General features: G+C 49.3%; 1 protein-coding gene across 1 annotated transcript in view; it reads right to left on the reverse strand.

The window, feature by feature from the left end:
• The window catches only part of CNTN6 (contactin 6), a 177,028-nt gene that overhangs the window by 141,961 nt on the left and 8,527 nt on the right, over positions 1–26,540 (reverse strand). The window contains exon 2 of the mRNA XM_036219494.1: positions 1,857–1,990. Coding sequence (XP_036075387.1) covers positions 1,857–1,911 — 55 coding nt within the window. The 5' untranslated portion in view covers positions 1,912–1,990. The remainder of the gene's footprint in view (positions 1–1,856; positions 1,991–26,540) is intronic.

Consider the following 26,540-nt stretch of genomic DNA (forward strand, 5'->3'; position numbering starts at 1 on the left):
ACACGATTTTCTTAAAATAACAAAGTTAAAAGAGAATGCTGGGCAGGAATTCTGAAGATGACATGACTAGCGAATATCACAGAAATAACCTTCCTCACGACGAGCGATGTTTGCGTCCCGGAGGGCATCTGAGTCTGTGACCCCAGCCGCCGACTGGCGTGGCACTCCTTGGAAGGGCGGCAGGGCTCCCCGTAGCCCACGCGCTGACCTCGTGCTGTTTCCAAGCCCGGGCGACGCGTAACACACGGAGCACGTGGTCCAGCCGCCTGACGCGTCTACCTTCTCAGACAAGTGTTTGGCACTTTAAAAACTCAAATTCTGAAACATTTCAACTCAAATTTTGAAATCTGCCTAAAATCTCTCAAATGTTACGTAAAAATCCCAGTAAAGTCAAAGATTTAAAGAAAGATCAGCATCTAGTCTGTGCTGAGCTTTTTCACTACAGAAAAATTTAAGTTAACCGCGGCGACAGACTGTGAGCTTCTCACGCTTGGGACATTCTAATTCCCACAGAATCTGACCCTACATGGCTGTTCAGCTCCTGCTTTACACCCACTACTATTTTGTTCCAGCCACTCTGCTTAATTTTTGTTTAAGAGTAAAATACTTCAAGAACACTTCCCATGCATTATCTAAAAGAAAAAAATAGATTTCGAGTCATAAGTTTTCCTCCACTTATCAACGCGGTCTCTAAATTATCCCATTAAAAGGTTTTTTCTATCCTAATACACATAGATGGTTCAGTCTTTAAAGCTAAGCATCAACCTTCTGAGTCTACGTTAGGCCTCCTGATGGTTTTTTTTTTTCTTTCAGAAAAAATTGTGCCTTTCCATCACCTCACATCCATTCTGCTCCCACTGCCAGCTATGGGCAGGCATGGACCCCAAATCCTGTTTATAACCCAACCTCAGCTTCTTGAGCAATTTCCATCAAAAACAAATCTTCTAACCTATATTAGACGAGATTCTTTCCATCCCAAGGGACGGCATCTCCCCTGAAATCAGCCTGGTTACAAGGACGACGCGGGAATGACGCCGCGTCAGCGTCGAGCCTGGACATCGGGAGGTCTCGCGCACGATTGATTCCCGTGGGGACCCCGGGCAGGCACTGTGTGACAGAGCCCAGACTCGCAGAGCGGGAGGGACTCAGGCAGCCCCCCGGCTCGGCCCCGCACGGCCGGGGCTGGCCAGGTCCCACACGGCACAGGAGCTGACTGCGGATGTGATGCGCCCGGGCAGAACCAGGAGAGCCGAGCCCCTTCTAAGCCGTCAGCTTGCACACTTATCCCTGAACGCAGTTATTTGTTATCTTAATCCACTCAAGTTTGGGGGATTCGTAACACAGCGAAGGCTAACCGACACACAACAGTAATGTATTTAGCGTGAATAAAACAATTGAAATGCAAAGAAAAAATTTAAAAGTTAATCTCGTTCTGATGGAACATTCTCTGTCACTTTTTATTCTATAGCAAGATTGCTTCTCCCTCATACCTAATTCTAAATTTGAGGGGAAAATGTATATTTTGATTTTTTTAAAGAATTCACTATAAAGGAAATGAAAAGAATGGTTCTTCATTATTTATTTATGACAGAAATCATTTAATCACATTCTCTTACTATGAAAACTTCACATTTGACAATTTATAATTAAAATAACCTTAGTCTTGTTCAAAAATAGCACTTGAAACATTTTAGAAGGCTTAAACTCCCTGTATTAGCCAGAGATTACTTTCAAAGTTTTATCACTTAGTCACTCAAATAATGTAAGTATTGTGCATTTGAAAATTGCTTCACCTGAAGGAAAAAATAAATGCCAATAAATTATCAATCACACTTTATAATAATAGAGTACTTTACCTGCACAAGTGTTTATGAGTAGCAGCAGAATTACCAGTTTCCATAGCAACCTCATTTCCACTTTCTAAAGTCAAAGTTTCTTCCATACAATCAGCAGGGGGAAAAGTTTCTCCTCCAGTCAGGATCTCAAGAGTCTGAAAGAAACAAAATTATCATGCAATGACCAATATACAAACATCATATTTTTAAATGTATATAAATTATTGCATATGAATTTAATATTAAAATATTATTATCCCAAATAAAACAACCCAAAGGTCTACCCTTTACAGCTATGTACATTTTGCAAAGTTTCCATAATTTCAGTTCACAACTCAGATATATATTTCATGTGCTATCGAATTTGCTGTAATAGTTAATGGGTCGAAATGCAATTCAATTGAATGTATTCTGTGTGGGTTAAAACTTTCATTACTATTAAGTTAAGAGTTTTTTTTTTTTAATATTGGAGATGATTAAAAACATATTACACTGACTACTGCAATTCTGTTATTGGCTTTTGTTTTTTACTTTACACCGTTAGGAATAAGAGACTATTACTCTATCTTATATATATTAGCAGTGATTATATATGTTATGGATTTTTCAATATTTTGTCAATATAAATAAAAACAATATCAATAGTGTTTTAATCAATATCGTTGAGATGATACTCATTAGAAAACATTATCATTCTTAATATATCATTGTTACACATTATACATTTATGTGACATGTAATGTATTATATATTATAGATATATAACACATTCATTAGGAAACACTTTGTTGATGTTACTAGAAATACTGCCTTACAAAATTTTTGTAGGAAATCAATTTTTGAAAGTGCTATCTTTCAAGTATGGACATACTTCTCCCATGAGGTTACATTATAATTTTCTCTAATATATTTTGTTATTTATACTTTCCGATGATAAACAAAATCAAGAAATTGTGTGTTTGGCCTTTACTCCCAAAGAGAAATCCAACAAGAGGCTCATAAAACTCATAATCTCAAAAAAATATATAATAAGTTCGGCATAAACTCACCTAGGTCGCATTTGATAAAATTATTATATTTCAAATGATAGGACCACTTGGGAACTTTTAACCTAGTGGAAATACATTTTATTGCAAGTTCAACTATGTTTTGGAAGTATGTGGGTTTTAACTGTAAAGTTAGTAAATAATGACATTCTGATCATTTCCTGATATATTTTAAATTTTAAAAACCTTTCATTTCTTTGTGGTTCTAGTTACAACTTAAACCAACAACATCGACCACATTCTATTTTTAGTTTTTATGAAGTCCAAAGTAAACACTTTCAAGTTTAGTCAAGGAATAAAAATCAAAGGGAAAATAAACAATGTTCAAAGATCAACAGGCTACTCCCTACATGTAAGTCATCTTCTATATGCATTTTCATTCAGTCATTACAATTTTTTCGACGAGTTTGTATCTGTCCGTTTGGCTACACATCCATTCTCTGCAACGCATTAGGTATGTAGGTGTCAGTGGCAAATCTACGACCCCCGAATCCTCCCCTTGAGGTCTTGTCATCTCATGAGAAATGCAGTGATTCACTGAAACAATGAAACCACACGCATGCACACGCACACGCACGCACACGCACGCACCGTACGCACACACATGTACACACTCATACGTGGCAAGCACGGTGATGGTTAGGAGGAAAGGTGGTACCGATGACCCTGGGCGGGGGCTCGAGCGGCCGCAGGGCCGGGGTGACGGCCAGCACTGCTGGCCCGAGGGCGCTGGGGGCCCACGGGGGTCCCGCCGGGGCCGCAGGCGGCGCTGGCTCTGCGTAGCCGAAGCCCAGGAGAAGGTCCAGTCTGGGACGCAGACGGAGGCGGGAGGTGAGGTGGGGTGGGGGTGACGTGCTCGGTCCGCCGGCCCCACAGGCCACACAACTGGTGTCACTTCAAGTTATAACCGAGGATTTTCAGCGGGACGCAGGGCGCACTCGGCATGATCTACATCTTATACGCATCGGTCTGGCCCGTGCGGAGAGCGGAGGAAATCACGTGAGATGCGGGATGACACAGATAAACCAAGAGGTTACTTTGCCGACCGAGAAAGGGGTGCAAAGGTCTGACGAGCGGACCTAAGATAAAGAGAGCTGGGCCCCTGGGGGGCCCTCCTGCCCACGCCTCTTGTCCTTTCTACTCAGATAAATATTATGACCAAAACCACCTTTCTAAAGCAAGCCCGCGCTCCGGCCACGCCCGCATGCTCACGCCTCGTCCTCTGCTGCGAAGGCCCCGAGTGTCGTCGGGCTGGCGGCCGGGGTCCTGCGCCATGAATTCCTGCCTGCCCCTTCGCACGCAGGTTACCCGGGGCGCCTGCGGCCGGGCGTCGCAGACCCACTCCGCGCCGCGCGTGACGCCCACGAGCGAGCTGGGGACGTGGGGACGCCCGGGGCAGCCCGCGTCCCCCGCAGGAGCTGCGTGGCGGCGGCCGGACCGTAACCCCGGCCCCGGACGGCTGCCGTCTGCACAGGCGCAGTGACACCGTTAGCGACAGCGCCCTTTCCCCAGAAGGGCCGAGTCCACAAGACAGGTCATGGGCACCCTCATTGCAGGGCCGGTCGCCACTTCCCCAAGCCGGCGTTTCTGCCCCTTGTTGTGACAGCGGCCCTGCGGCTTTCTTCCCGGGGACCGCCACCCACATCCGCTCTGCCCGTGTACGGCGGTGGGACTTCACCTCCCTGCTCCGGGGCTGAGGGCGTGGCCGGACCCTGTCAATCGGCGCATCCTCCTGGCTACTACATTTTGCAAAAGGACGGGCAGTGATCTACGCCACACCAGTGGCGATCGAAGCCAGGACCTTCGTCAGGATTCTCAGGGCAGTCAAGCTGCCAAGACGGAAGTCTGCTGATCCGATGTCACGGAACCATTCATGAAAGCTGCCCCGACCCAGTTTGGAAGATGTGGCTCAAAGTCGTCACGACCCCTCGGCAGGTCTGCTAAGGCCCGCGCCGACCACCTCCTGATCGTAGTGGACACACACCCAGGTACCTAATGCGCAGAAAGACTCCTTCTCCCTTGGCCGGTGGAAGGATTCAACATATCCAGGCCCCGGGAGCCCAGAGGACCCAGCTCGCCCCACGCCTCTCGCTGGCCACAAGCAACTCCCACAGCCTCAGCCTATCCAGCCTGCCCCCCGCACGCTCTCCACGGCCCCTTCGCTCACCTGGACCCGCGAGAAACAAGAGTTCTGCTTCCCGTATCCCCGTTTCCTAGATCTGAGTGTTACTCACCTCCCTCTACCCCCAAAACCCACAATCTTACCTGATACGGTAAAATTATGAACGCCGGTCATGCCCCAAACCCTGGAATTTTCAGATATAAGCCACTAAACCCAATTTTTGCCTAATCCAGTTTGTGTTGTATTTTTGCTTCTTGCAACCCAAATCGTTGATGGTACATTCATTCGTCAGCCTGCATTTCCACGAAGTTTTCCTCAAAAGGCTCCAAACTGCCGTGGTGCCCGCCCCGAGGTCTGTATGGATCAGAGCTTCCGTTGTATTGTCCGAATAGTCACGCTGACCTCGTAGACCAGCACGCACGATGCCTGCCTGTAACGCCCGGTGTGGTGTGCGGTGTGGCGCTCCTAGTCTTCGCTAAGTATGCGCCTGCTTGCACGTGACAGCCAAACAGTCTAGTGTCACGGACAGAGAGACCAAGCTGGACTCTAGAGACGGCGCTTCCTCCACTGTCTCCTCTTCACCAGCTGAGCGACGCTGGGTCAATCACTTACGGTCACGCTGAGTGTCAGTTTGCTCCTAGGAGGATGGAAGGGTCTCGCCTGGAGGTCACAAGAAAATTCCTTCCAGCTCTAATATTCTAAGATTCCGGGAGTCAAGCTGGTGTATAATTTCACAGCGAAGATTGCTCTTTTCCATCCAATTGCCTTATCGACGTCCAATAATGAGGCCGAAGACCAGGAGACATTTTATTTGGCAAAACGCTGTAGACAGCCTAAGTAGCTAATATTTATGCATCCGCTGCCATTTGCAAAAGTTCTGTTTGTAAAAGTGTAAATTGCCTGAGGAGGGGAGAATACTCCGACTCAGGGAGAACGATCCAGATAAACAGAGTTCTGTTTTTCACTCACAGCAACGCGAGGTAGAAATATTCAGTAGGCCAAATTTGTGCTGGCCACTGACACACACAAGAGTCTCCGGAATTATTCCCAGGTCCCTAGAACCCTGAAGCTTGTTCAAGGCAACTGAAGGAAGTCAATAAATAAACCTAAAAGAACTCCCAGGCCCCAAAGAGTCAAAAATGCCTCGCCCGCACTTGTTTAGATGAGGTTTACAGGCCGTGCGATCTTTTAAACAACATATCGGCTTACAGGGTCCCATCTTGTTTCTTGGCCCAATGGTCAAGGTCACTGTTCTTTTATTATTGGACAAACTTTATCCCCAGCAGACCAGGTGTGTTCCCTTTCCTGCTAATGGAATTTCTCAATGCAAAAGTAACGATTTCAAACATTTCAACAATTTCAAAACACTTTTTTAAAAATCTCTGAAAATTGAAATATTTTTTATAACTTGGGTGGCAACATTCACCTGGTGGTAAAACCTGTCCGGAATCAATATGACATCGTTTACTGCGTTTTATTCAACTTGGAGTGAATATTTATGTGTTCTGCTGCTGAACCGAAAATGCTGGTTCATGACAGAGCTGCTGCCCACGGAAGGTGTTGTCTGAAAACACAGAAATTCGCACCACGCTGCCTCTGTAAAGGCCAACATAGGGACCAGCGAACTGCAGCCCGCCGAGCCGTTTCTGCAGATGCGGTTTCAGCAGGAGCCCGCCCGACTCCGTGCGCAAGCGCTGTCTGCGGCCACCCTCGGGCTGCGAGGCAGACGTGAACAGCCGCACCCTCAAAACTGGAAACGCTCACTCTCCGGCCCTAACAGGTTTCGAGCCCCTGGGGGTCTCCTGCTCATCCCTGGTGTAAGCTCTAAAATACTGTGAAGTCTGTGAAGTCTCAGACAAAGGCCTGTGGCGCCGCGGTGCCCGCTCCCCACGTGTCTGCGCTCTGCGAAGGCACCGCGCGTTGAGCAGGAAAAGTGGGTCCCGGGGTTGGCAGTACCTTCAGCCTGTGCGGGTCCTGCCCTATGGTGACCTCATTGTGCTACGTGTCCTCAGCTAGCATCTGACCCCAGAAGGCAGATGAGAGGAGAGATCAGAGAGAGTCCTGTGATGAGGGGTCCCCCGGGTACCCCCGCTCCCGACACCCATTATTCTCAGCCCAGACAACATGAGCAGTTTCTTTGTTTGGATCAGAAGAATTGATTTTTCAGAAACGGGAAGCGATCGCTTGATCTATCCCCTGGCCATGAAACCATTTGTCGGTCTGTGAATGAGGTACCGTTGCCAGTAAACTAGGAACGATCTGGAAGGCGTTGGCCAGGCCCGCGGGCAGCTCTGGGAGGTCACCGCGAGGCCTAACTGTGGCAAGCCCAGCAGACCTGGGGGTCGCTGGGAGTTATCCAAGGAGGGACGACATCTGCTTCTTCTTTTTTTATTATTTTACAAAAGAAACTTCCCATTGCACCGGGAACTGGGGACACCCGCTGACTAAGGAGGCAGGGCGGGGTGCCCGTGCTGCTCCGTGCCAAGCCTCTGAAAGAGGCTCGCTGAGGATGCTAGCTGGCGCTCACCTCCATGCTCACGAGCCATGGGGAATGCTACACTGACCCTGCCCACCATACCGAACGACGGAGGACCGCGTGGGAAATCAATCCTGTCCAACTCCTGCAACCCGCAGCTCATTAACACGGAGCTCTCTATCTGACATCATTTTGGGTGATGGGAGATATGTTCATTAATAGTACGGTTTATAGAAATCCTCAGGTCAGTTACAAATTACACCTGTTTCTTACCCCCTTTTCACTATCTGAAATAACGTCCTGACTTCGGTGGTAGGAAAAATGAAGTACCACGCAATGGCTCGGGCGATCGCTCTAGCTCCAGACTAACAGAACGGCCAGTGGAGGAACACGACTTAGAACACGGAACAACTTCCCTCACTGTTTTACTTGTGTTGTGTTTGAAAAAAGGAAAATCGGTGTGCCAGGCGCGTTTCCCCGGATGGGCGTCACGCATCCTCCACTGAGCGACATCCCTTCGGCACTGATGAATGTCACAGTCGAGACCGAGATCTGTTTTCAGAGGGCGTGTTTGCCTCAGACGAATGTGTTCAGTACTAATCGCCTTTCTGTTTTTTTTTTTTTTTTGACCAGTTAATTGACTATATCAGATAGATTAAAAATCCCAACTGCATTGTCTTCGGGTAGCCCAGTGTATTTTTTTTTTCCCCCGACACGATAAAAATCCAGGGCCAGACAGAAGAGAAGATGTTGAATCATTTTTACAGCAGATCTCCAACCTCAGCATTCACGGAGTTATTTACTATCAAACTCAATCAATAATAAATTTAAAAATGAAATATTTATGATCTGAAAAAAACCTGGTTTAGACTAGGAAACCTCAACTGCCATTAAGTCAGGCAAAGTAGCGAGATGAATTGTGCCATCACATTCTTTGTTTTCGGAACATAATGCTATCACTTATGAGAACGGTTATGCCCGCTCTCGAAATAGGCAGTCATAATAGAGAATAGATTAGTGGGAAGATATAACGCAGCGTGCTTAATGCAATCACAGGAAACACATTACTTCTTAGAGGAAGCATGATTATATGTTAAGTTGTTAACAGCATGAAATAAATGCAAATATGTTTGTTATAAAAATAGTTAGAATCGTTTCTACAATTTTCCTTTTTTTTATTGCAGCCACCAAGCTGCAGAACTCAGTCATCGCCTGTCTATCTCGTATGCCTCTTGCTTGAGGCAGTGGAGTCTTTGCTGAAAAGAGACCAGCGTGAAGAAATGGGTTTTCTGACTGCTAAAAAATGATACTCTCAGCGAATTTCAGAACCGAAAGAAACTATGCAGACAGCAGAGGTCAGCCTTCTGTTTCAGGGTGAGTGATGGAAATGGTCATCTCGACTCGGGGCAGGACCCGGAGTGAGACCTGGGACTGGAAGGCGGACCCCGGGCACAGTGCTCCCGATGCTGTGCCCATTTCGATCTGTGACACTGGACCCTGGACAGGCCACGTCCATACAGCTTTAGCATCTGCTCTGAGGGCCTATTTTCCCAGCCGTGAACAGCGGGCCCTTCTATCTACAGAGATGCTGGCGGCATCTACACTAATCTCAGAAATGGACCTCAAGCAGGCGGGACTGCAGGTCGGAGGGTCTGTCACGTTGAATCTTTGCTCCTAAAATGGTGACAGGAAACACTCGTTGCTCAGGCAAGTTTAAGTTTCCTGGGCTTAGACCGAGGCTGGCCGGTCTCAGCACCGGCACAGGCGGGGGCTTCTGTGGCCCCAGCAGAAGGACCAGGATCGGGCAGAGTGTGGCTGCAGGTCGATGGGTGCCCTGAGGTAAGACTCTCCACCCAGGATTTGATGTTGGTGTTGAAATATAAGTCTGACTCCTTAGAAAGAGTTACTTCTCAAAGCAGAAAACTATTTTTGTTTGTTTTTATTTGTTTTGTTTTGTTTTGTTTTGTTCATTTTGCTCCAGTGTCATTTAACAAAGGGACCGGGAGCCATGCCCGTTCCAGTCCTCGGTGATGAGTTGGATACCAGAATGTCTGAACTACCGACCAAGGGTCCACGCAGAGATGGAGACTTTCTCTGTAAAGGGCAGGGCAGTGACTATGTCAGCTTTGCAGGTCATTTGGCCTCTGTTGCCACTGTCTAGCAGGAGGATCCTGTACACACTGATGACGCAGCCGTAGACAACGCATCCACAAACGGAAGTGACTGTGTTCTAATGAGACTTTACTTACAAAAAAGCAACTGATGGCAGAGGTTAACCCAAAGCCACAGTTTGTCAAACCCTGGAGTAAACAAAGTCACGCAGAGAAGTTTCTAGTGCAAGCTTTAAGCCCAGGCCTTTTGGATACTTGATTAACCTCTGGAGTGACAGAAGTCAAGAGAGACAGTGAGGACGTCACACAGCAGAATTCAGAAACATCTGAATTAAAAAGAGTGAGTAAATGTATATGTGCCAAATATATGTATTAAACGGCAAGGATTCTTTTCTTTCTTTCTTTCTTTCTTTTTTTTTTTTTTTTGCTTCTTTTACATTTCAAATTTTTCTAAAGTACATTTATAGAAAAAATTCTGTTAAAACAAGTGCTTGTGCAAAGCATTTTTTGTTTTGCTTTAGGGGAAGTATAAATAGACTTATCTGGGGAACAGTGTTAGTACAATTGAAAAAACTTTTATTTCTACATGTGCTTAAGAAAAAGTAGTCAGACTGGGAAATTTTTCTTTTTCCTTGCTTTTCTACATTTTTCAAATTCAAGAAAAGCAAAATGAAACATCAGTATAGGAGAAAGTAACTAAATTTAATTTTTAAAAAATATTTAATGAGAATATGTATTAAGTGTTGCACTTGGGTTTAAAATGTGATCCATTTAAATCATGCCGAATCGCCGTGGGTTGAGAAAAAGTGGTTTTACATCAATTCAAGTTAAAAAAAAAACAGTGAAGGACGTGACATGGGTGACGTCACACCGACATTCCCTACGTGTTTACCTTACGACGCGGTTCCCGCGCGGGCGGCTCAGGTCGCACTGAAGGAAGCAGGACCGGGAAGGGGCCGCGCCCTGCGTGGCCCACGTGGGGACCGTGTTCCGTCTCGACCGTCAGGGTTCACGGGGAGCTGCGCCCCGCCGAGCCCTCCCTGGGGCGCAGGGCGAGCCCCGGGGCGGCGCGGAGCAGCCCGCGTGCGCCCCGGGCAGGAGCGGCTGGGCTGGCGGGGCACGGCCCGTGGGAGAGGCTCGCGGCGTCGCTCGCGTCTCGGGGGGCAGAGCTGGGCCCCCGGGGTGGGCCTCTCGCGGCAGCGGGTCCAGCCTGGCGCCAGCCCCAGCCCTGCGGCGCGTGGCCCGGGGCGGCGCGGGGCTCTGCAGCGGGGCCGCGCGCGGAGCAGCCCCGCGACCTCGGAGGACGCCGAGCAGCCTCGCGGCGCCTCGGGTCCGCGACGCCGACAGTGCAACGGGGCAGCGCCTCGTGCGGGCGTCGGCGCCCGTGCCGAGTGACAGGCACCGCGTCACGTGGGGCATCAGCCCCTTTGCTGAGTGACAGGCACCGTGTCACGTGGGGCATCAGCCCCTTTGAGGAGTGACAGGCACCGCGTCATGTGGGGCGTCGGCGCCCGTGCCGAGTGACAGGCACCGTGTCACGTGGGGCATCAGCCCCTTTGCTGAGTGACAGGCACCGCGTCACGTGGGGCATCAGCCCCTTTGAGGAGTGACAGGCACCGCGTCACGTGGGGCATCACAGCAGGCCTTGGCAGGACTCGGCTTCGGGGGGCAGCCCCAGGGTGCGCCGCTCCGCAGACAAAGGGAGACAGAGCCCCCGCTGCACGAGGCGCAGGGCTCGCTCCCTGCCGGCTCGCGGCGGAGCCGCACGTGACGCCGTTACGCGCGGCCGAGACGATGGATCGGCGTCCGCACAGTTGGCAGCTCGCCAGCACGTGCGCATCCTTTAATATCGGTGCACCAATTTATCCGTCGAACATTCTTTTCTTTTTCTGAGTCCCCCCAAAGTAGACTGTGAGTTAGCGACTTGGATGCAAGAAGCTTAGTCGGGAGGTGAGCCCCAGAAATGCCGGGAGGCCGAGGTAAATGCAGTCGGGTTTGTTACCAGGCCAGTTCCCCGCGTGGTTACCAGGCCAGCCCCTCTGGGGAGCACTGGGTACCAGTGGGTGCTGGGTTATCCCAACCGAGGGGCACGGAAGCTGGGTGTCTATCGGCTCTCCATCGCTGCTGGGGTGCTAATGGTCAAGCAATCCGGTGCCCTTGTGGAGGAGGGCACGCCTCCGAGGCCAGGTGGTCGGGCACCCATCAGGGGTGCAGGGTGGCTCCCCCGGAGGGGCTGGCATGGAGATTGACTGGGCTCCCCGGAAACTCTGCCGTGACTGTCGCAGCTCCGCCACCTGTTAGGCCCAGGGCTCCACACTGGCCTCGAAGGCCAGGCCCTCAGCAAAGGTCTTTATTGCCAAACGACCAAGGTTATTGCTGCTAATCAATCTTGTTGTTTTGCAGTTGGCTTTTTCATTAAGTAAAGAGAAGACAGAGGAGACAGGACTTTTCACAGATCAGTCACACTAAAAATTAAGGTTTGGGCTTTGAAAGCGATTGTGAACTTCACACTAACCAAACATATCTCTACCTACTCATATCTGTAGGTTTATATTCAAGAGGATTCAGCATGTAATACCAGCAACACTGAAAAGTTAAGGAAAGGAAATGGGCATTGCCTGATGTAAACAGTTTTTGGAAGTGTGACCTGGGGCTTTAAATCCACGACTGTGGGTAAATAAATACATAGAAGCTCACATCTAAGCCCATTCGGGCGCCCTCAGCACCCAGGTCACAGCACCTGCGCCTCGAGCAGCCGTCACGTAGCAAGTGTCACGTGCACCAACAGCGACGCTGCGAACTTGCTGGAGTTAAGAAAAACGCCTCATGCTCACGTCGCATTGTGCGTATTAGCATGCACGTCACTTCACATTTCTACTTAAACTTCACGAATGTAGGTGAGAAAAGTACTCTTCACATTTTATGGAAAAAAATGGAAAGGGACGGTGCAAAACGTCGGGTGATTTGCTGTAAGTCACACACACAATAGAACCTAGGGAAGCCGGAGGCCAAACCTGAGCCCAGCCGCCTCCCAGCCGTGCCTGCACGGGAAGAGTCACGCCTGTCATTTCGCCTGCGCCTTCGCGTTAGACCAACGGGGCCAAGCTGCTCGCGCTGCCTGGGGGCGGAGGGGACTCTGGGGCTCAATGCTCAGGACCGTCCGGGAAAGGTGGCCCTCTCCCAGGCATGGACAGTGTGCACGTGGTTTTAGACTCAAGTGCTGGCGTTGTGGGCACCTGCAGACCTGGAGGTCCATAATAGCATGCCACCGATCCCATAAGATTGATAATAATCGATAACTTTCTTTTTAAATAAGTCCATTTTTTTCCTAAGTGGTTCCCAAGAATAGCATTAACTACCTCAGTATACTAATATCCTTTCTGGAATATATTTTACCCATTTTTCACTTACATCCGTTTACATAAACACTAAAAGAAAACCATACAAATATACCCAGCCATTCCAACACCGAAATAAGGATTAGATGCGTAAAGAAACGACATCATCTGCCTCTCCACAACGGCCTATGGAACTTAATAGTACCAACAGACATATTCAAAGTCCAATATCTTTCCATGTATCATTTGAATGCATTTGGGTTGCTGAAGGAAAGATTAGAAGTTCTACTCTCGTAATTCGTTTGACCAAAATCTTAAAAAACAAGCAGCTGCTACAAGCGCGCTGCTCTGCCATGACAAGAGCATCTGTAGGAGGCTGTTGACATTCGAAGGGAACGGGGTTAGGCCGGCGGCGGGCGGCTCTGCATCCCTGAAGCCATCCGCCCAGGTCCTCACTCCTGCATGCTACGATCCCGTCCCCCGAGGCCTCTCTGGAACCAGCACTCCTCCACACACAGAAATCTGTGTGACTTCAGGAACATACTTTGCTTGCACAAGATGGTCTGCAAATTTGTCCTCCAGAGGACAACAGAAATAAACAACAGAAATCGACCTGAAGACAAGGCACACTATCGCTGGCCCTAGCTTAATGGAGGGGCGCAGGGTGGCGCTGGGGCCTGCTCTCTGTCTCGGCGTCACCTGTCATCTTGGTCACTTCGGGGTGTCATCATCATGCGGGGGTTAATGCAACAAAAGAAGTATAATGTAACAAGATGTCAAAGACACATTTTCGGTGGGCACACACGCAACGTTGAAGGCCGTGGTCTGAAAACTAACAACACTCTGCCACGAAAGAAAGAGAGGAAGCAGTTTCGAAAAGACGGGTAATCGACTCAGATAGGGCCACGTCTCTGTAATTCAACCGACAAGCAGACGGAGCCGACTCGAGGTGGGAGCCAGAGCAGCTAAGGGAAGCCAATCACGTGGAGAGGGTGGGTGCGCACTCGGCGTGGACTGTTCTTGCAGACAGCGGGCCCTGTGCAAAGCTGCAACCCACAGGCCCCGCACTGGGGGCTCACTAGATTTTAAAGACAAACTCTTTGTTCTCTGCCATTTGTTTTTTTTTTTTTTTGAGCCATCTGCTCCATGCATAGACACACCCACACAAAACCGAATGGCTGTTTCAGAATCTGAAGTTTCACATACTCAGAAGGTCACTCCAGCCATTGCTTCAGCCTAATGAAAGGTCCTAAAAATTTTTGGAAAAAATAGAAAAGACCCTTTACTTAAATGTTAGATTGTCTCTTCCCAGTAGGCAGGGAGTCAATCAACAAAATATATCTAATGCTGAGAATACTTGACATCAAAGTAATGAATTAAAAAGAGAAATACTCAATTGAGTTATTATTTCTGTATACAAGAAAATAAACATGAAACTAGTTTATTGACTTCACAGTTCCTCTGGTTGTGTGGGCTGAAGCACGTTATTGGTTAGAGTCATTTAGCCATGGCCTCAATTGAATCTCATGATTATGGGGGAATAGGAGAGCCACTTAGAGAGGTCTATGTACTTACATCTATTTCTGACAGTCGATATCAGTACAGATACTTTTGACTTTCAAAGATTAGGACACAAGGAATTTATATAATTGAAAATGGATTTGGTTTGGTAATACACACGTAACAATGTTATGGAGTTTTTCTCCCTATATTCGTTATATAATAATTCTGTTGATATATAATAGGAATATTTATATAAAGTTACAATGGCCAAAGGAAGTAATTTACCTTTTTTGTTGTTGTATAATTATGTCTCTTAAAAACCATGCTTCTATGTCCCTTAGTAAAAAAAAATGAGCATTTTTAACCATTCTATTTTACTTGCAAATAAATAAATATTTTATATTTTTATTAGAACATATATAAAGTATATATAGGACATATAAAACATATGGAAGGATATATATTTATAATTTATATTTTATAAGTATGCATGTTTATATATACATATAGCTTAGAATGCTTAGTGTCTATATACTATATATACATATATATAATTAGTATATATATATGCACATATACTATATGTAAGTATATAGAACCCCTAATTATGTATATCTATAAGTTGTATATACTATGTATGCAATCATAAATTAGTGTGCATATGCGCATAGACCACTCAGGACGGCCCCAGCGGAGGGCGCTGCGGCTCCAGCTGGCGGTCCTCCGCGCGTCCCAACTGGTGTTGGGAGGCGGAGCCACGTGGCAGAGACCCGGGAGGAGGCTCTGGCGGTGTGGCTTATGCTGGCCTGGCGAAAGCCCCCCCATCGCTCTGGCTGGACCCAGGGCACTGCCTTCCATCCGCGGAATGTGGTGTCTGCAACCAAAAAGGTCTCGTTTAACACGCACGGACGGCCGAGCCACTCAGAGCTCCTCGCGTCGGTGGTGGAAGCGCGCGCACGGCACGCACGGTCCCTGCAGCTCGGGTTCCACAGGCGGCGGTGCCAGAGACAGTGGGACAGTAGGCAGAGTCACCCTGCGCACAGGCTGCGATGAGCGTGCATGAGGAAATCCATGAATAACGGGGCGGACACCTGGGCGCAGGAGATGGGGAGCCGTGGCTGCCGCTTGGGCTAAACCGGTGGGAGAAGGCCGGCGCTCTGCAAACCCGTCCAGCCAAGAGCCCGCTCACTCACCACGTGACCAGACAGAAGTGAGGCATGAGGCCGAGGCTCAGATTATGGTGCCCAGTACGATGCGCATACTCCCCTGTACATGCGCATGCTGATTTTGTTACTATCAAATGCCGGGTCACCCTTCCCTACAGTTCTCCACACTGCAGATGAAGAGTCGGAGGCTTAGAAAGCCGGAGAGAAATATAAGCTAATGAAATCTGAAACTTCCTCAAACAATTATCAATTTAAATATTTAGACAAACATATGAGAAAGATAAAAGTACTCTGAGGAACATAATATTGATTTAGAAGACAGGCCTTAGAGAACTTCTTTGATTTTAGAAGTTTTGGAGTGTATGTAGCTAATGGTAAAAGGAGATATTAGAATTTGAAAACCATTATGAACTATAAAAGCAAACAAAATGAAATCTACAATCCCCAAAAGGCACAACGCACCCAGCTTACCACAACGACGTGGCGTTGGCTTTTGTCCTAAATCTTCTCTCCCAAGATGACACCGTCTCAGTGGGTTGGGGCTTGCCAAATAACCGCGAGGGTATGTTATCAGTGCTTTGACCAGATCACGTGGGGAAGCAGGCTTGGATTTACAGAAATTCGCCTCAGGACCGGCTCTTACTTAAACACTGGCCCGTAACGCAACGCCGAAACTCGAGGCCCCTTGCTGACATGATGACTTATTTTTTAATATGTGTAAAGGGCAGTAAGTAGAACAAGTCCTCACATCATTTTACACGATGACGGCCGCTTAGCAGCCGTTTTTATCGACCCGATTTGAACCCGCGCGATACTCGCATCGCCTCTGGCTTTTGACTGTGTGCAGAGAACATTTTGTTTTTCTCCAGAAATTGGACACTACTTGGGAAATCCCAAAATTCCTAGAAAATCACGCTCCAAGTCCATCAGTTCACCAGGCTAACACGGATCACTTTATTTTGGCCCCGGATTCTACTTTCAAATCTCGCTTGTTTATCCGGTAATTTATTCAAGAAATAATCTAAAAATCAATACTCTAAAACTCTGCGTCTGGGTCTCAGTTTTTGCAGATACTGTATCAATCATTTGATAATTTAAAAAATGCATATATATTAATAGTCACTTATAGGTGAGGCAGCATTTAAAAACTTAGATAACTAAGGTGAAATATTTCAATTGGTTACAACTGTTTCCCAGATATATTGCGCACGAAACATTAACTTGCATTTCTTAACTACCCCATTTCCTGAATGTTACAGATAAAGAAAAAAAAAATTAGGCTGATTCATTCATTTCTGTGTTCATTCTAATATATATATATATATATACACACACACACACACGCATATATGTGTGTGTGTGTATATATATATATATATATATATATATATATATACACACAGAAATGGCTAAGACCCAGCTTTTGAAGATGCCATAGTGAGCAATTAGGGCTAGGTATGGCCTTATAGAAATTAACTTGTGATTTTAATAGATTCTTATAAATGCTACAACATAAGCAGTGCTGGTATTGGGGGAAATACTGCAAAGGCCCCTCCTTGAGTCTAAGGAGAATCAGAAAGCCTTCCTGGAGAAGGAAACTGGGAACCGCAGAATGAATAGAGGGACAACCCCGCAGTGCCCTGAGGGCACGAAAGGCGTCTGGTCCCAGAGAAGTTCACGTGCAGAAGGCGAAGGCACGGGGTAACCTGGCGGACAGGGGGAACTAGGTGCGGATGGGGCCGGCTGGAGCACGGGGTGAGGGGGCGGAGAGGGCGCGGCCCTCAGGAGGCCGCGGGGCGAGCCCGGGCGATGGGCTGGGCTGAGAATGGCGCCCACCGCCGAGGGCTGGAGGCTGGGCCCGCGCAGTCGGGGCTCGCGGCCTGAGCCACATCGACACCCGGCGACGGCTAATCCTGCGCCGAGGGGCAGGGGAGCCACCTGTCCCCCTCGGCCTCACAGTGACATCCGGGCCTCCGCCACGGCGATGCTGAGCGACGTCCGAACGTTTCCAGATGTCCCTCTTGGGGACCAAATCGCAACTGGCCCAACAGCACGTTAAAGAAGTTGCACATCGCGACCAGCTGAGATTTATCTCCCAGGTTCAGGGATGGCTCGGCAGGAGAAAATCAACCACGAGGCACGGCACACTCGTGGCGTGAAGGAAAAGCCATGGCCCTCTCGATTGGCGCACGAAACGGGATTTTGACAAAGTCCGGCACTCTACCGGGGTAGAAACACTCAGAAAACTAGACACAGAAAGGAACTTCCTCGCAATGGTGAAGAGCATTTAAGAGCCCCCCGCGGGCGACCCGCGGGGGTTGGGGTGTCGCTTCCCCGCGGCTGCTCGCGGTCGCGCTGCGAGGTCTCCCTGAGGCGGTCAGGCGAGGGAAGACAAGAAAACACACCCGAGCTGAGAACAGCTCTCTGCACGAGGACAGCACGAGCCGGCACTCAGAGAGGCCTGCAGCAGCCTCGGCAGGCCAACGGAGGGGCCGCCTTCCCTGGGCCCCGCGGGACGCTCCTGAAGTGCCCAGGCAAGGGATCCCGGGGGATCTGGGGGGGAGAGTGCCCACCTCACCCGCTCCCCACCCCACCTGCTCCCCGCCCCACCTGCTTCCGGCCCCACCTGCTCCCCGCCGCAGGCCTCCCGTAGACAAGTCTCAGCAGCCACGGATGAGTCTCTGCTCTTCACGACATCTGTCAAACCCTCTTGACGTGCTCAGGGTCAGTCCTGTGAGAGGACTCAGCCACTCAGAGCTTCCTGGAGCCTCTCTGGCCCCCAAAACTGCCGCCGTTCAGGGGCGCCCCTCAGTGTCTCCCCTGCCCGCTGTCCAGGTCCTCGGACTCCAAGTCCGCCCTCCTTTGCTTGTCCCCTGGGTTTGGGAGCATGTCCTTACGTGTCTGGCTCCAGGGAGTAAATTTCAGGTATCAGAATATGAACATGTTTTCATTTCGCCCTCTTATCGGCTTAGGCGATCCTCTGCGCCCCCATTTTCGCTGTTTTGATTTTAGCTGTCATAATTTACACCTCCAAAGTCGCTTCTCATTCCCACAGTGTGATCTTTTTATCTTTTTCAGCCTTCTTTTCATGGACGAGCCGTTACAGTCTCTGAAGAAATGGTATTTTTTTGTTTTTCTTTCTGTTATACTCCCATTCTAACAGTCACCGTCTGGTCGGAGGCACCCCCTCTCGCGCTGAGCACCTCAAATGCCCGCCCACCCACTCTATCTGGCCACATGTCCGTATTCATGGGTGTGGTTTGTTGGCTGGTGATCTTAATTCTTAGGTCATTGAGGCTGACTCCGCTTTTTACTGGGAAATTCCTAAATATGGGTCTCTACATGACTGTATTCGGGGCCTTTCAATTCCTCCACGGAAGAATCACCCACAGTCTCAGCTTCCCACCGCGAGCCTCCTGCCGCTCTTTGCTGTCTGAAGGCTGAGCGTCTGGAGCCTCATCAGCTCCACCTCCCTGTGAATATCCGTCCGCCTCCCACAGACGACGAGAGAGAGAGCCCGCCGGCCGAGAAGGGGAGCCCGGGTGGAAGCCCTCGGAAGGCTTCGCTTCCCAGCTCCGTGGCGCTGCTCTGCCTTTCCGGGTGCAGGGCGTCTCCAGCTGCCGGTGCCTTGGGGGGCACCTGGGGGGATGTCCCCTTGCCTCCTGCAGCCACTTCCCTGCGAGAGCGCCCCATACCCCGTTTTCCTCGCTGCTTCCCCTTCTGCTCGGCGATCCTGCCTTTTGGGAGGTTACACTCACTGACAATGGAGTTTGGGTTTCTGTCTTTTGTTCTTCGAGTTATTTGTGAGTCTTTATGGGGAAAGCACGGGGCAGGAAACGTCCCTGATCACCATCACGAGACTAGAAATATCGCTCCTGCGAAGTCTTCTTTCGTGGGCGTCATCAACACTTCTTTTACCCGAGCTGCCATTTACCGTGTCCAGGTGTATATTATGGTGGTTGTTATAGTTATCGTGATTCTCCACAGACCCCTATGTCCCTATGAGCCTGTGAGACAGGCCATTTGTCTTTTCTTCAATTCACATCCATAAAATCTCCCATAGGACAAACACGTAAAAGGTGCCTAAGAACCCGATAACGGAGGAGCAAGAGGATGTCTCTCCACGCGGTAACTCTGAGCCATCTCTCTCCTCCTCCCTGCCACACGCAGACTCTCACCCGCCGACGTCTCTAAGGCTCGGCTCACCAGATGAATAACGCAGCAACTAACAACAACCCCGGTCACGTTACACGATGGCTAACGCAGAGAAGGCCCCGCCGGGGACCGCACAGGCGCAGCCCCTCAGGGGAGCCGGTCCTCTGCGCCCCTTCATTCTACCTTCGCCCTCCCGTCCTGCTGACGTCCCCACGTGGAGCCACACACGCGTGAGGAGCCTGTGCTCCCGCACGTGGGTTGTGTGCCGCCACCTCCTGAAGACCGCCCCGCTTTCCCGGATGGAGGTCACTCCCCCCTGCTGAATTCTGTAGGACTTTGGCGATCACAGTGCCTGGCTGTGAGCACGCGAAGCTCTAGCGGATGGACCAGTGAATGAATGGCGACCACGCGTGAGGACGGGACTGCTCCGGCTGTGTGCCCAAACCGCAGGCGCGGAGAGACGTCGTAGGGAGATGACCGCCACCTCCCCGGCCCACTGTGCAGGTGAGTGCGCCCGACTCCCGTGCTCAGTAACAAGACGGCATTGTGTGTCGCTGCGCGTGAATTGCAGTGAGCAACCCGAGACGGCCCGCGACTAACGGAGGTCTCCAGGTGAGGCCGGAGCGCTGTCTGGGGCGAACCAGAAGACACTGGAGTCACCACCACTCGTCCGCCGCCTGGGTCAGTCCCCAGGACCGACGGGGCAAAGCAGACTCAGGTCTCATTGCGCCGGGGGCACTGAATTTGAACACTATACCCTGAGGATGTTTCCAGTTTTCTCCTCATTTAACCCTTAAGGTTTTTAAAAATGTTTCTATCTTTATTCAGAAATCAAGACCTACTCCTAGGATTTGCTAGGCGGTCACATACTAAGCAGTCTATTTTATTGTATTAATTACTCCTAGGCTCACTTTTTTTATGATAATTTGTTATTGACTTATCTTCTCAACCAAATAATTAGATCATCAACTGAACGAGTCATGATTCTGGAAAAATATACATGTGCCTGTCATTTATTCAGACATCCAGCGCCTCGTTCAGTGAGAGGAAGCTCATCCGAATAACATCGATGTTTGCGAAGGCATCTGGCTGCTAGTTAATCCCAAGTAACCAGGATGTGCTCATCGTTGCAAAAGCCCCTCATCCCTGTGAGGTTAAAGGCAGCAGTGACGGAGCCCTGGCTTTCCTTCCCGACCTCGCGCCGCCCACTCGTCTGGACTCGGTTTCCCTGTGGGGACCGCGGGGACAGCAGGGCCTGAGGAAAGCCACCAGCGTCCGTCTCTCCCTCGGCACCCGGTGGCCGGGCCAGGCGCCTCCCAGAGCGTCGAGAGCGGAGTGTGATCAGCGACGGTCCCTCCCACGGCCTCGTCAGCCCGCAGGGGCTGGTCACGCTCCTCTCCCGTCCTGCGCGAGTGGGCGCTTCCCCGCCCAGCGCGCTGCCAGGGCGCGATCGTCGCCTGACCCGCTGGGGGTCCGTCCCCTGTCCACGGTCCCCTGTGAACCCGGCATCTGCTTCCCCCGTCCGGCTCCGAGCTTTCAGAGAAAGCAGTTTCTAAGTAGCTGAGGAATTACGGGCACATCAGGGCTTGACTGCAGTGACCCCTGGATTTCGAGTAGAGTTCAGGGGGGCTGCTCGTGTCTTTGTGGGTGGCAGGTGTTCCCATGGCGTCCCTAGGCCAAAGCGAACCCCAACAGTCCCATGCATCGAGCAGTTTGCTTCAAACGACACACATTCTAGCAGAGCAGGGGCCGTTGGAAAAATACCACATGGATAAATTGGAAGAAAAAGTAATATTTTAACTTCACTCTTAAATGGCCACTTTTGCTGATGGTAGCCACCCTGTCCGGCCCACACGTTGGACTGGGGGCCCCGCCCACTTGTCACACATGGGTCCCCACGCAGTGCCCGCCTTGTTTTAAAGTCAGTTTTTAAAATAAGAGTGAGTATTTGCACATCCTAAATCAAAAAGCAATGGCTTTTCCGACATTAATGTTTGGAAGATGATTCTTCTACCTGTTTCTTTCACTGCTTTCTGAATGCCCCTGACGGGGACATCAGACGCGCGTCAGGGAAGCGCTTCTCCTGGAGAGGGACGCGGTCCGGCGCGCTCTCGGCCACGCGGGGCAGGCCGGGGAGCACGCGGCCGGCGGCTGCCCCGACGCCCCGCAGCAATCCACGCCACCCGCAGGTAGCTCAAAGCCGACCACCGGCGAGAGGGGTGATGAAGCCCTCGCGTGAAGAAGTGCACGGAAACAACTCAACATCGGGGAAGTTATCGCCGGAGGGCAGAACGAGAGGCGGCACCGAGCGCGAACCTGTCGGCAGGTTCCGTGGAGACCGCGGCGCGCACGCGCACGGACAGCGAGTCTGGACGCAGCGGCACACGCGCGGGCCTCCTCGCTCGCCACCTGGGCCCATCTCAGACGATCTCCATCAAAATTGGTAAAAAGGGAATAAAAATTATTGCAGCGATTACTCAGATCCTCTGTTCAAATCTGTTTAGAGGCAATAAACAACATAAAAGGAATCATTATGTGTATTCTATAGAGGATGCGGTGCCGAGGCCGACTAGAAATAATAAGACGGCTTTAAAAGGTCGACGGCAGCAGGGCCGCCGGCTGTGCTCACGGGTAAAAACTGCAGCCACGGAGATACAATGTTTAAAAAGAAACTGGAAGGAGAAAAACAATGGCAGATATTATCTTATTTACATTGTTTTGACATTTTAAAAAATGTACTGCAATTCTTATTTTGGCATCTTAGGCCTTAAATAAACTCAGCAATAAAAAATACAGACTATTCCAGAACATTGCAAACTTTTACTCTAAAATCAGGCACACATGTACAGAAAGCCAGCTCTTCGTCCTTGACAGTGAACATGAGAACCACGGCCGCTGGATCTGCGTCCTGGAACCTGAGTCCCAGAGCCCGCTCTGCCCCCTCAGGCCCCCTGCTCTGTCGTCCTGGGCAAGTCTCTATCTCCGTAGAGTCTCAGGGCTCACTGGGAATCATCAATTAATATCCGGTTTGCTGGAGTTTCAAACATAAATGCCGTTTTCCTCTTAAAAAGTTAAGCTTAATTTATATCATTATTCTTTTTATACTTTAAGTAAAATTAGTAAAACCGTCTTCCCTTTTGCCAGGATTAACGTTCAGTTATCTCAAGTTCAGCAGACGACATGTACTTGAACAACCAGGCCCAGGGACAACTCCGTCTCTGTGGGTTTCCTTGAACATTTTGCACGGCATACCTACCATCAAAATGTTGCGTTAAGTGCTTTAAAGCTCTGAGCCATCGGCGTGAGGCCCCTCACGAGGAACACTTTTCCTAGTATTTAAATCTTGTATTAAAACTTCGCAAAATAGAAAATCTTTTTAAAAAATTAAATGTAGTTGGTGCATTTCCTTTGAAACCTAAGCTGGATGTTAGAGTCGGTTATTTAAACGCAAACTTAAAAGAGCGCACGGGTCTGACCGTGCAGCGCTTCTCGGAGCTGGAGCATGACGAGCGAGTCCACCGGGCTCGGGCCTCGGCCGCGACGTCCCCCCAACCACGCGGACGCGCTGCCGCCGCGGGTTCCGTGCACGTCACCGCCTCCACGTTCCGTTCCGAACCTTCCTCGCGGTGAAGGACTTCTACCTTGTAAGGAGTTTTACCCCCTCGAATGAGTTGTAACTTTTTTGGGGGGAGGAGCGGGCAGAGATCGGAGGACAGGGTGTAGGTGCTGGGTGCTGACTCCGCTTGGGGAAGTTCTCTGCGTGACGCTCAAGGAGACGCACTGACCTTTAGTTACGGCCCCGCGGCACCCGGAGACCCCTACGTCCCACCGGCAGGCAGGGGCAAGTTTTTGCCTCTCAGCAGCTTCCCGCCTTCGACGTTGCATCCCTGAGCCCAGGCGACGCAGCTTCTAGCAAACTCTTAGGGGTTCGATCAACTCCGTACCCCTTTTTGTTTGCTCTCCTGTGGCTGGACGACAACCCTTTGTGGATGTTGGTCTGTCTTTAGGGTCACGACTCTGAAACCATGCTAATCACACCCAGGAGCACCGAGCCTGAGGGTGGAGGGCCGTGGGACCGAGAGGGACGCGGCCCCTTCAGACGACCCCCAGAGCCCCGGCTGGGGCTGATGGCAGACGCAGACTCCGCCCTCGCCGCCCTGGGACAGTTAGACCCCTGGGCCACTTCGTTGCCATCCTTCGACCTCTAAAATACGATTAACGACACATTTCAGAAGCAGCGCCATTTTGAGCAGGAAAGGCTAGTTACTCTGCCCTCTCACAATAATCTCAAAAAAAAAAAGGCGGCATTTTTGACACCTATGTGAACGGCCACTCCAGATGAACGCTTCCGAATGTGCCAGGGATGAGTGCGCCTGGCTTCATCATCACTCAGAGGACTGAGTCTGTGTAACATTTGTCCTCCAATGAACAACCAAACTTTTATGGAAATGGGTAGGCAATAATTATAATTTTAAACCTATTAACATTTTTGATGGTTATTTTTCTGGCTTTCATGTGGAAAGTACCTGTCAATGGACTTTCTCTTACCTATAATTTTATAACACCCAAGAAACTCAGTATTATCTTGTTATTAGTCTCATCATTAGTGACCAGAAGGACGTATGTTAGCGAAACAAAATAATCATGCTACAAAACAAAAATCTGCTTCGTTGTAGCAATGAAGCTGTACTTGAAAATCTACCTAAGTCTCACTGGTTACATTTTCACCTCAAACCCTGAGATCCACATAAGAATCCTCGGATAGACCCCTAACCAACAATATTTATAATCTGATGTGTAAATAGCACTCAGGTCCACAGTGCATTACAAAAGTCACTTAAGAAATGTATAAATATGGTTAAGAAGGAAAAGAAGCTGTCTGCGGTCTTGACTCTATGCACACGGATACGCGTCAGTCCGCCTGGTTCTTACCCAGCCCTGCCCTCCAAGGCCAAAGTCAGCACCGGACTGTTAGATTCTGCGCCAGGTTCTGGTCCAAGCGGCTCTGCATGCACGAGGCGCACAGAGGAGAGCATGCATCCAACAGGTGTCCGGGGTCCGCGTCGGTGGTTTATAGATTTAGAGACCTGGAAGTGGCCTTCTCGGACCTTTGAGTCCGGGCGTGACGTCACAGACCCCAGGCACCACGCAGGTCCACAGAACTGTCTCACGAATGCACAGAATTTTGAAAATAATCGTTTTAACCACTGCTTTATGAGGCGGCTTGTTATGGAATATTAAATAAATGAAACGCTCACGGTCACGGCACAGTTGTTGGTCGGGATTTACCGGGAAAACACAGCGTGCGGCCCAGCCGGGCGAGTCCGGCTGTGCGCGGGGCCCCGGACGCGCATCGTCCCAAGGCGCGCAGAGTTGCATGGGCCGCGGGCAGGTCTCTGAAAGCCGCGCGCAGACGTGTTGATGTTTGTTTCTCGAGTACGTTTACAACCGACATTTGTGAGGCAGGAATTCGGTGAGCAACACGTGTCAGGCGAGGGGTTGGGTTCTGGGGCTAAACTCGAAAACAGTCCCCATACACAGGAAGCTTCAAACTTATCTGCGGAGACTCGTCTATGATCTCACGGACAATCTAGATCAATTTTTATCATAATAATACTGAGAACACTCATCATGTGTCACTCCGAGTTATAAAAGTACATTTGGAAATGTTCCATTTTCATGTCCCCCTCTGGATTTGCAGAAGCCAGCGAGGGACTTATCCACTGTCCACATGAGGAAACTGAGGTTCATGTAGGACTCCGTGTATTTTATGAGGATTCATGCTTAAATGCAATTGGATAAATATATAATAAACTTGGGGGAAGTTTTAGATGTATGGAAATTGAGAGTCATCTTCGTGATAAAAGGATAAAACTCTGAGGATAAGAAAAATGTAAAATCCCAGTGGAAAAACCAAGAAAGGGTATGGGCTGACCTTAACCAAACGAACAGATGCAAATGCACCACACACTTATGAAACATTCAGCCTGTATTCACGGGGAAAAAAGGTTATTTAGAGCAACATTGAAATATAGTCCGTGTGTTCGTTTTGCCAGTCCGACGGGAGGAGGTTTATGTTTATGGTTAATAACCTGCAGCGTTCGCAGCGTTTGGGCGACGGGAACTTATCTGCCCGGAAGTACAAAGGGGCGTATCCTCCCGAAGGACAACACACAGTGACCTCGCGCACTTAGCGCACGTCATTTGGCCCTGAAATTGGAATACTAGGAACTTATTCTTAAGAAATAATGAGAGACATATGCAAAAGATCCAGGTACAAGGATATGTAGTATTTTTCTTTAGTAGCAAATAGCTGGAAAAAGCTACATTTCTGATAACTTACTGGTTTGAGTAAATTCATGGCACAGCCATCTGGTGGAACAGCTTTCAGTTTTAGGACACTATGATATTTGAAAATACTCACAATATGTTAATTAACAAAAACAGGTTATAAAACTTACCTTACAGATCCCAACCTAAAGTGGCATGTTAAACACACACACACACGAGATGACTGGAAGGGTGCCACATCTCGAGTGACAGGATAATCAGCAACACGTTTTTCTGCATTTTGTATAATAAACGTACCTAATTTTTATAATCAGAAGAAAATTGATTAACTAAACGATATTTTGTTTTTTATTTCCTTCACTTGCTACAGAGTGATTTACTAAACTCATTTAAGAATTGGGTGTAGTTTGCACATTTCGAGCAGATTTTGTTCTCTCGGCGAGTCCATGACACGATTTCCCTGATGAAAATAAACAACAATCAGGTAAAGAAGTTGG

The sequence above is a fragment of the Rousettus aegyptiacus genome, unplaced genomic scaffold (assembly GCF_014176215.1).
Source record: "Rousettus aegyptiacus isolate mRouAeg1 unplaced genomic scaffold, mRouAeg1.p scaffold_m13_p_4, whole genome shotgun sequence".
In the NCBI taxonomy this organism is placed as follows: domain Eukaryota; kingdom Metazoa; phylum Chordata; class Mammalia; order Chiroptera; family Pteropodidae; genus Rousettus; species Rousettus aegyptiacus.